This window comes from Leiobunum rupestre, chromosome 11, assembly GCF_980474605.1.
Source record: "Leiobunum rupestre chromosome 11, qqLeiRupe1.1.hap1, whole genome shotgun sequence".
NCBI lineage: Eukaryota > Metazoa > Arthropoda > Arachnida > Opiliones > Sclerosomatidae > Leiobunum > Leiobunum rupestre.
This window is the reverse complement of record NC_143394.1, coordinates 37,179,878-37,190,459: the sequence shown is the minus strand read 5'-3', so window position 1 is coordinate 37,190,459 and position 10,582 is coordinate 37,179,878. Positions and strand designations below refer to the sequence as shown.

The 10,582-nt window shown below is 37.7% G+C and overlaps 1 protein-coding gene and 1 long non-coding RNA gene across 4 annotated transcripts; one reads left to right on the top strand and one right to left on the bottom strand.

Moving 5' to 3' along the window:
• Positions 1-66: 66 nt before the first annotated feature.
• On the bottom strand, positions 67-2,895 carry LOC149922447 (G patch domain-containing protein 4-like). Of its 3 annotated transcripts, none has more exons than XM_090164265.1 (8): positions 2,742-2,894; positions 2,326-2,399; positions 2,150-2,242; positions 1,989-2,090; positions 1,817-1,920; positions 1,693-1,743; positions 1,103-1,251; positions 67-551 (listed from the first exon to the last, which is right to left on the bottom strand). In XM_090164265.1, the coding sequence occupies exons 1-8, from the start codon at positions 2,797-2,799 to the stop codon at positions 544-546; spliced, it is 639 nt and encodes a 212-aa protein (XP_090020391.1). In that variant the 5' UTR covers positions 2,800-2,894; the 3' UTR covers positions 67-543. The 3 variants fall into 3 exon arrangements, with proteins under 3 accessions (XP_090020391.1, XP_090020389.1, XP_090020390.1); XM_090164263.1 differs by lacking the exon at positions 67-551 and adding an exon at positions 565-596 and having other exon boundaries at positions 2,742-2,895; XM_090164264.1 differs by lacking the exon at positions 67-551 and adding an exon at positions 703-1,010 and having other exon boundaries at positions 2,742-2,895.
• A 7,261-nt stretch (positions 2,896-10,156) lies between these two features.
• Positions 10,157-10,582, top strand: LOC149922446 (uncharacterized). The gene is made up of 3 exons (XR_016477470.1): positions 10,157-10,200; positions 10,270-10,419; positions 10,486-10,582. It is a non-coding gene; the product is annotated as an uncharacterized LOC149922446 (long non-coding RNA).

The following is a 10,582-nucleotide window of genomic DNA, read 5'->3' as shown; positions in this document are numbered from 1 at the left end:
AATTAAAATAATATCAACTGTAATAGAGTCATACTATTCAATTTAAGATATTAAACATATTTGATTTAAATTTAAATATTATAACAAGGTTGCCACAGTTTTTCCCATTCAAATTCCCTGACTTTTCCATTTTTTCCCTGACTTATTTTGTGCCAAGATTTTTTATTTGTTTACCCTTAATTTTATTAAAGGTTTCCTATTTGCAACCGAAATTAAATTTCCTGATTTTTAGACTAATTCTAAAAATTCCCTGATTTTTAGACCCATATTCAAATTCCCTGACTTTTCCAGGTACCGTGGCAACCCTGTATAAAAGTTGCACAAAGGTATTTTGTACAGTGAGATATTTGAATTTTCCCCAATAATTTAGTCACATTAAATAATATTTTCATTCCAAAATTAAATTTTTCTTCATTTTGAAAAAATGTATTAAAAATATCAAGCAATACTTATAAAAACATCAGTGGCGTAAACTCCACCCTTGTACAAAATTTTCACCCTCTCCTTAAGGAATTTCTGTTCATTGTGCAACCTGTCACCATCTCAGGAAACTAGGAGAGGTAATTCACCAATTTTGATCTAACTTGAGGTTGAAACTTACTTTAGTTTTGCCATAGGAATCAAAATGTTATTGACAAATTAAAACCAAAATTTATCGGTATTAGAAAATTATAGTGAAAAGATTCTAAAAATTTTATTTAAAAAATTAAAATATATTTGGGTGAAGTTCAGTAAATTTAGGTGACTGTACATATATTTACAGTACATAAAATATCATGTTTTGTCATTTTAAATTATTCAGATAAAGTTTAGATTTTAGTGGTCAAAAAAACATTACCAGTTGCGATGGCAAAATTAACTCAACACTTCCCATGATAAATTAAAGACACATTTCCTTAAAAATAGTTAACTTATGATAAAACTAAGACTCTCATTATTAGTAGAATCAGTGTTAAATAAAATATGATCTGCCGTAAATTAATACACTTTTTCTTGTTAGTGAAATAGATCTTAAAAATAATTTTGAAAAAATGAAATATGAACCAAAATTGCTTATACTATCGCTAATTCTTTGCCACCTATTTATTTAAGGTCATATTACGTTTTAGCTTTCTTTTCCTTTTTGGCAAAATTTGATCGTCTATTTGAATATTCTCAGTTTGTTCTGACTTCACTTTTTCCAAAAACTGACGGTCTTGCAATTCTACCCGGGACAGTTTTCCACTCATTCTGTGGCCGTGTCTGGCAGCTCTAAATTAGGAAAGAAAAAATAACACGCAACACTTTTAGAAAAGAAAAAATGAATGATACAAGCGGCCTAATAATGTCCAAATCCTAAAATTGGCAAAATTATAGGCTGTCATAAAAAGAAAACGAGTCTCATGCTTCTTGAATTATACATAGATTTCTAGATGCTTGACAAAAGGGCCACATAACCATTAGAATTTTGAGGGTGGGGCAGGTATTTTTCAAAGCAGGAAGGTACACTCTACGGAAAAAGGGTTTAAGATATCTTAAAATCTACTTAATTTCACCTCGAGATTCAAAATACCAACGCAAAATTTTCAAACAATCCTGTGGACCTTTTAATTATCATTGATTACCTTACCAGAGAGGGGTAGATTTCTTTTGTTTCAACAGACTATATAGTAATTTTAGTTTGGCTAATATAAAAAATATAATGTCACTTACTTGTGAGCAGTTAAGCCTCCTGATTTTATAAAAACTTCATCTTCTGTTAACCTGACCAAAATTGGTTAGTAATGTGCACAAGAATACGAAATTACAAAAATCGGCTAATTTAAGTTTCAAAAACCTGGATTGAGCTTTTATTTCTTCATCTTCATCAGAATCACTATTTTCAATTTCAGTAGTTTTATTTAAACAAGGTTGTACACCATCAGCAGTAAGAATTTCCGCCTGAAATATTTCCAAAAACCATTGGAAAAACTCTACTGATAATAAGGCCATATGAAGTGTTTTCCCACCTTCACAAATGTTCCAAGATGCAAATCTTTCTTGGAAAACTTTGTAGGTCGTTGAGATTGTATTGATAAGTCCTTCCTCTTTGTATTAAACGAAACAATGTCCTAATGATATAATTGTTTTGGTAATTTATTAATAGTAAAAAAAATATATAATAATTTACTTTTTTGTTATCTACAGAAAGATTTTTGGCAGCTTTATTAAAGACATGTTCCCACCAATTAAATTTGAACTGTTCACCAACATCATATCCAATCTATAACGAACAAGCAAGGGCAATATCGTTAATATCACATTGGTGATTTTAGTACTAATAATAATTATAGAAAATATCCTTACCCCATGACTGTTTAATTTTAGTTTCGCTTTAACTGGTAGTGTGATACCAGTTTCATTTTTGCCCAATCCTTTACCTAAATATAACGAAATCATTCCTGTATTTAATAGTTCAATTGATCATCTGATGTCTTAGAATTAGGTTAATTGAGGTTTCTTTCAAACCCCTTTAAGTTAAGTTACATAAGTCTGCCTAATTTTGTTACCCTAAGCTCTCAGTGCATAAGAAAGTGCAGCTATTTCATATTGGATTGGGAGGGTATAGATATATATATAATTCTTATGCATATATATTCATGGTATAGATAATCCAACTGGTAGTCTCAGCCGAGGCTTAGGTAGGGGAAACAAAACGATTAGAGATTATTACATTTACTTACATGTAAACCAATATCCAAACTATAAATTTTGATACTCACCATCTGACCATCCATATTTTTCCAGTTGCTTCTTGGAGAAGTCGGAAATACCGTTCATTTTAATAATTTAAAATAATTTAAATAGGTCAACATAAGGGCAACTTTAACCAAGTTTAACGTCGCAGCAAAGTCGCCATAGAGATAGAAAATAAATAGAGGGAAGATTACCGCGTTAAGGCCATTGAGTTGGGAATATTAATCTAGAGATCCAATCAAATCTGCTCCCCGTGAAACAAGTTTTTGAAAAATACGAATGTGCCGTCTGCTCTAAAATGACGAGCAAACGTTATCATATGACTCGTGGCGCCATCCATTATTTTGAAGAAAAAAATCTTTTTGCTTGAAAACGCGTCTTATTTGAACGAACCATTGAGAGATAGACGGCGCCACGGGTAGAATGATAACGTTTTCTCGTCATTTGGGACGCCGATGGGAGCAGACGACAGTATTCTAATTTTTAAAAACTTGTTTCGCGAAATACTGAAATCCGACGTTTTGATTGGACCTCTAGATTAATATTCCCAACTCAATGGTTAAGGCACCTCTGTTTTTAACCGGGAAAATTCATCCCCCCCCCCCGCGCGCACGCGTGTATGAAAGCGGAGATGGGCAGAATTTGCAACGCCATCTATCCTTCCTTTGTTTACATCAAATGACAGTTGATTTTCCAAAAAGGTATAATCAGAAGAAAATAGGGGGAAGTACGCTTCTAGTCAGCATTGGAAAGGCGTCACTTTTCACGAATTTTCGCGCCAGAACGGTTTGGCGGGAAATCGCGGATGAATACATCGTTTAAATAATAAATTTTTATCAAATTGAACAATCGTAACATATTGTCCTTTTCATTATCTGCTAAATGAGCTAAGGCGTCTTTACTCTCGTCGTTTATCGCCGTGTTGAAACAAAACAAAAGTGGAACTACTTTTTCATTTTGGTTAATTATGCGTAAAAAGGTGTTTTCGTGGGTCACACGACGCCTTCTACAGCTCAAAGCTACAGATACGTACTTCCCCTATTTTCTTCTGGTATAATGTATTTCAGTTCACCGCGTGTCGATGGCGCCACGTAATCTGCCCATCTTATGGCTTCCTACATTGACGAAAAGCATAGAGGAATAGCCCTGGAGTGGTATTGATAGTTCTGATTGGGCTAAGCACTGACCAAATGCACTGACATTCCTCTTCAGAAATCGCGTAAAGGGGGATGTAGAAACTGGGGGGTATGTCGAGGTAGACTTTTATCTATTCATACATTCCAACAAAGGCAGCGCGATCATGGTGCGATCTACCGGTTAGGGTTTGAATTCTTTAAAAAGTCTACCTCGACTTTCCCCCTTTTTTTTCCCCGCCTCGAACTGGCACTACGCTGTCGGATTTAGCACCTTCTTTCCTTTCCCCTCCTCTACTATTCCTCCATGACGAAAAGGGAGTCGGCACTCGCGGTCAACTTCGCCAGATACAATAGTGCCTCTATTTCTTTTCTATCTCTATGAAAGTCGCACCATGGCCGCGGTCGCACTCGCAGCGAGTCAAACAGTGTTGCCAATGTTCAAAAGTTGAAATTCCCATTGCTCGATAGTAAATTTTCCACGAATTCCCACACCCCTTTTTAGCCCCGCATATAGATATAGGCAGCCTTGGAAATAACGGTGGTCAGGTGGTCAAAGACCAGTTAATTAATTGTTCAGACCAGTTTATTTATTCAAAATTTGGGGGGTCACTGGTCACCGTGTCCAGTTTATTAATTCGAAATAATATCAAAAAAACAAAAGGTGACCAGTTTAATAATTCCAAATAATATTAGATTAATTAAAGGTTTATATCAATTTGGATTTCCCGACTCCTCTTACTACCGCCGGTGCCGCACGTCGAGGTTTTATGTAGAGTCCCTTCGCTCGCATCACTTGAACGAGTCGAACTGTCTAACCACCCTCTGTCCTCAAACCCTCAATCCTCTAGTCTCGCTTTCCCCCGAGTACGGTAGGCTACCTGGCTATGCGGTAACGGACCGGGGACTCTGGAGTTACGGGGCCTAGAGAAAGAGAGAGAGGTAATACGGTAAATTACGAGGGTCTTCTAGGCTCTGGTAGTAGTCTTAAGTGAGATAGTACTATATTGTACTATTCTGGTGGTACTCGTAAAATAAAGTTAACTATTTTGAATTCGTGCAAAGTTAATGTTACCAACATAATCTAACTTCTAAACATGTAGTATATGTTTTTTAAGGCATATAAATGACATTGGCACATTTTATATAAGACCAGTTTAATAATTCATAAGCTAGGGGGTCACTGGTCATAAGGACCAGTTTAATAATTCATATGCTAGGGGGTCACTGGTCATAAGGACCAGTTTAAAAAAAACCTTATTTCCAAGGCTGGATATAGGGAGCCCCACCCCCAACGAAAACTCAACGGAAAACACGCCATAAGCTTAAGAACTATAACGCCATCTGCCTTAATATCCGGCAACTAAATATGTGAAGAAATTACAGACGACTATTGAATTTCTATGTTTTTCGGTTGAACCACGACTTATTTACACAGGTTAGAGCTCGGTGAACTTTCGTAGGTACTAAAGAAGGGGTACCGTTACGTACTGCTGGCTCAAGGCTGCTGGCCTTTATCCCCATTGAAATTATAGCTTCCCAAGCGCCACCTTGATTGTGAAAAAAGTACTAATTATTATTAATATTTTAAATGTAAGTATATATTAATTATAACTATAGCGAAAATGTGTTTTAAAATACTTATTTCGTACTTTAAATATTATATATTAACTATCAATAATTAAAATTAGAATGCAGGTGGCGCTACTAATCCTAAAGCGCAAAAAAATATTTATCACCGCTTAGCCGCGTGTTTACTCTTCGATTAATAGGACTATTAATTAATTAATTAATCCAAGGTTTACTAAACATGAGAAATGGCTAAGCCTAGGCTATTTTAAGAAATATATGTTTAAAGCCTTAGCCACATGCCTCCACCTAATTTCTCAAAGACTTGTTTTTTTAATAAACAATATGAAGATATAACATAATAATTATAATTTACCTCTACACTGCAATTTCAATTATCTTCAGAAACTAAAATAAACATCTGCTGATTCGCGACTAACGAGTCACGACTCCATATTTCCTAAATACACAAAAAACTATCTAACTTATTTTATTATATCTAAAAAGTAGTCTCAACAATTAATCGATAGATGGCACGTCGAATCCTTGGATATTTAATAGAAGTTTGTACCTGGATATATCACTATATAGTCCCGCGTGCATTTGTTACGGGTTCTGCCTTGTAGAAGGCTACGTGTTACGGGAGTTTCAGAAATTCTCCGCTAACTTCGTCGAAGCGGCGCTGCTGTCGCAAAAGCCATTTGCTGGTCCTGTTTTTTTCAAGGGACCTTCTTGTTTTAGGTGTTTATTTTCTTGCCTTCTTATTGGCGCACACCTTACTATTTGAAACGGAGTCTCTAAACCCAACTTTTTTCAAGATATTTTTGAATGACCTTGAGGACATGGTTCCAGGTCATTGAGTTTTGTATCATCTGAAAATATCACATTTCTAGGAAAAATTGATTTTCAATTATTAGCTCTGGATCGTTTCTTAGTGGACACCCTGCATAATGTTTTGATTTTATGTTCAAAACAATCCCACGTGAGAAAAGTGACGTAAATTCCTTCGATAATCGGGTAAACTGATCACACTGTCCAAGTAGATAAATCGTATGTCAAAAATCATGTAGTGTGCAACATGCTTAAGACGAGAAAATTTTGAGATCGCCCGAAAGGTACGTTTAAGATAAAGTTTTCTAGTGGAGATCGCACACCGAGTAATGTCAAAATACTTTCGAGATCTGTTGCTCAACTTCATGCTGCAGTCAGGGCGAGTCACAACTCAAAAATCTTTCTATGAGATGATTTTAAATTGCCAGATAATTTGAGTGTGAAATCTTATGTCGTACCATGTTCGAGCGTCCGAAATAACGAGGACAATGTCAGCATTCAATATTATTTAATATTAATAATAATACCAAAAATGTATCCCTGGTACGTCAGACTATGTAAAATTTCAGCGGGGGTTCAGTTTTGTACAGTTAAAGATACGCCGAAATCCAAATCCTCACTTGCCTACGCCACTCAATAGACGATTCAATAAAATCACCAAGAAGTAATATTTCCGAGAGCCAGGACCTGCAAGACACAAGTGTTCCCTTTCAACCACGTTTACAAGTGAAAAGTTTTCATTATTTCAACAAGCACTATATAAACAGTAACTTGCAGGTCCTGCCTTTCGGAAATATTTCTTCTTGGCGATTTCCTTGAAGGATGTTTTATTTAAGCGCCTTTTAGAGTACCAAGGCCATAAAATTTATGGTACTGAAAATTTGCGATAAATTTCATTTGACTACCGTACTCCCAGTCCGAAATGTCGCACCGTTGAAATTATCGTATACCCAAGTATAGTTAACGTATGTCTGGGAATGCTGGATAGTATCGAACAGTGATGGTTGGTTGCAAAAAACATGTTGTTAAACTTCACTTTTGGACCAAAAATTCAAAGTCCTCTGGTTTTGAGAAACATGAAATTAAATGACCACACCGGCATTTGAAATAATGTGGGTAAAAATAAATTATCTCCTCCTCTTACGTACCTCGTGATAGAATTCGCGACCGAAAACTGTCGTCACGCCCCCTTTGGTTCGCCATTGAAACATAGGTAGCGGCTGAAGCAGATGTTATTAGTTTTCCTAGACGTCTTTCGTAAATTTGACTTAATAATTAATAATACTTGCTTTTTAATACCAAAATATAAGCAAACGATGCAAAAACTAGCTCTTATGACTTTTGAATTTGTCTGTAGCAGATCATTGGCTCAACCTCGGAGAAGCTAGCGCCGTTACGCCATCTATATTAATCCTATTAATCGTTTTCTACGATTTTTCCAGCTCTCGCGGGAAATTAATAAAATTCAAACGTTGGTGGAGCCGATTAGGTTTTAAAGCGGGTTTGATATCCGCTAAAATGTTGTAGTGATTAATGCTAACTCATCGCTAACTATTTAACCAGTTAGATAGCCCTATAGCCCATTCAAAACTAAAATTTATGGCGAAAACCGCATAGAAAATATTGAGTGGTTTATTTTTAATAAAATAAAGAAATTTCGGGAAATCGAAAAGCGCGCGTCCGCCGCGACACCTGGTGAGAAGTCGGTGAGACAGAAAAACAACGTAAAAGCGCGCGCCTCAGAAGACGCAAAAAGTTTGTTCTGCACGCGCGGCGCGTTCCAGTTATAAGAGACCTAAGCCCAAATTGAGCGATTTTAAAAGTTAGGAAAGTTCGCAAATCCCTCATACGGGGTTAGAGGCGCTGGCGGCAGCCCCTAAGATGGCGGCGAAAATTAAAACCCAAACACTTGGCATTATTTTTCGTTTCACCTTTTTGGGCCAAAAGCTATTTTTTCAAGACAAAAAAGGTACGTGTTAGTATATTGAAAGTCTTGTTAATCTTTTGATACGGAAATAAGGCCATATTTGGAAAAGCTTGGCCATTCCCCTTTAAATTGAACAATTGTAACATATTGTCCTTCTCATTCTCTGCTAATTGAGCTAAGACGTATTTGCTTTCGTCGTTTATAGCCGTGTTGAATCAAAACAAAAGTGGAACTACTTTTTCAGTTTGGTTTATTATGCGTAAAAAGGCGTTCCTGCTGGCCCAAATGATAAACGATCCCGGACGTTGATCGTCTCGTCTTTCCACAATGGTAGGATAGTCGAAGAGTTATCAGCATTGACAAGATCGCATAGAGGTACTAAGAACTATGAACCTTAACATTCGCCCATGCTGCCTTGTTGTTATACTTTCAGAAGCAGTCTAAGCAGTTGACGGTTCTCTCTTTATCTAAAAATCCATTACACCAAGGCCCAAGTTAGGCTTAAGCCATGGGAAAAGTATAACTTCATGGCGCCAAAATTTAAGTCTTTCATAGTTTTTAGTACCTCTATGCGTTCTTGGCATTGGATAATAGCTCCGGTGTTGTTGTCCCTCTCAGGTAACGGAAAATATGTTTGACTGCATTCCAATCAGATTCAGAAGGTGTAGCCATTGCTTGAGATGCACGGTTGACTGCGAACTCAATGTCAGGTCGTGTACCCATGGCTGCGTAACGAAGACTCCCAATATTTGAGGCGTACATGGCTATAGACTCAAACTCTTCTTTGAGTCTGGCCGGTGTCTTGACAGGTTTGCTCTAGAATGATCTCGACGTAGGCGCTTTGATGGAGGAAAATCGAGCCAACGATCTTCATACGCTCGCTTCAATACAAAGCTTCGTAGCACTTTGGCGATCCGCTCATTCTAGTATCGCGGTGATTGCTTCAGACCGTAGAGATTCCGTCGTAGTTTCCAGGCTCGACAGCTGCCATCGTCAAAACCTTCTGGTTGACGCTTATAGATTTCTTCCGACAATGTCCCGTGCAAAAATTCGGTCTTTACATCGAATTGCTTTAGATGAAGTCGTTTCTGGGTGACGATACCGAGGAAGATTCGTAGTGTCTTGAAACGAGCTACTGGAGAAAACGTCTCTTCGTAATCAATGCCTTCTCTTCTTGTATAATAGCTGAAAACTATTCGTGAGTTCTGAACCGTTCAACCAGTCCCCATGCGCACTATTCGGCAAAAAAAATTCTAGAACTACCCAAATGCAAACTATTCGCAGACAAGAACCTCTTGTTGAACCGTTCGGAACCGTTCTAAATGGTACCTGCTCAAGAGCAAGTACTGGCCGGAACTCAAGGTTGAAATCTCTAAAATTCGTCTGCACATCGGGCTGCGTACGTCAAATCGTACGAATCACAACTATTCGTACAAAAGTTCTGAACTATCCAGAACTTTTGCGTGACGTTACAGCTCAGTCCTAGGCCGTTCTCTTAACGGTTCAGAACTCACGAATAGTTTTCAGCTATTCCTTCGCCACGAGCTGAACTTTAAGATTCATGATCGTGCCATCTTCGTTGTTTTTGGTTCGGAACACCCAGCGATTTCCAACTATCTTCCGACCACGTGGAAGATCGACAAACTCGTAAAAATTGTGTTCTTTCATGGCGGTCAATTCTTCTCGCATCGCTTTCTACCATTTGACGTCGGTGGTGGTAAAACGTCGTAGATCAAGAAAACTGGTTTATTTAACTTCGAACGATCTCTCAGAACAGGACCGATTGCTGCGGATGGCTCTTCTCGGGGTACATTGACGGATCTGGGTGTCACGTTTTTGGATTCATCGTCGGATTTGAGTGTCGCGTCTTTGCAATCCGAATCTTCGGAAATATTCTCGCCTTGGCTTGCAACTTCCTCTAGAACAGGCACCCGGAAATCAATGGAACATTTCTCAGGATTTAATTTAACGTCTCGGGATCGCAAGACGTCATTGAGCTCGGGGACGTAGACTTGATAGCCATCAGTATTATTTTCTTAGTCGACCAGATCTCCTTTGTGCACTTTTTTGATATTTTATTTATCTTCTCCTTAGGAATATGAACGTAACATTCAGTCCCAAAGACTCGGAGATGCTTGACTGATGGATTACTCTTCCCCGCCCATAGCTCAGGAAAAGGTGTAGGAGCTGTGCGATTCCAGATATACGTGGCTGTATTGACCGCTTCTGCCCACAGATACAAAGGTAAATTGGTTTTCAAATTTAGCATGGCTCGAACAGACTCCATAATCGTACGATTCTCTCATTCAGCAACTCCATTCTGTTCTGGCGTGTACGGCATTGAGGTACGATGCTTGATACCAGATTTTTGCGCTGACCAACGACGATATTCTTCATTGACATATTC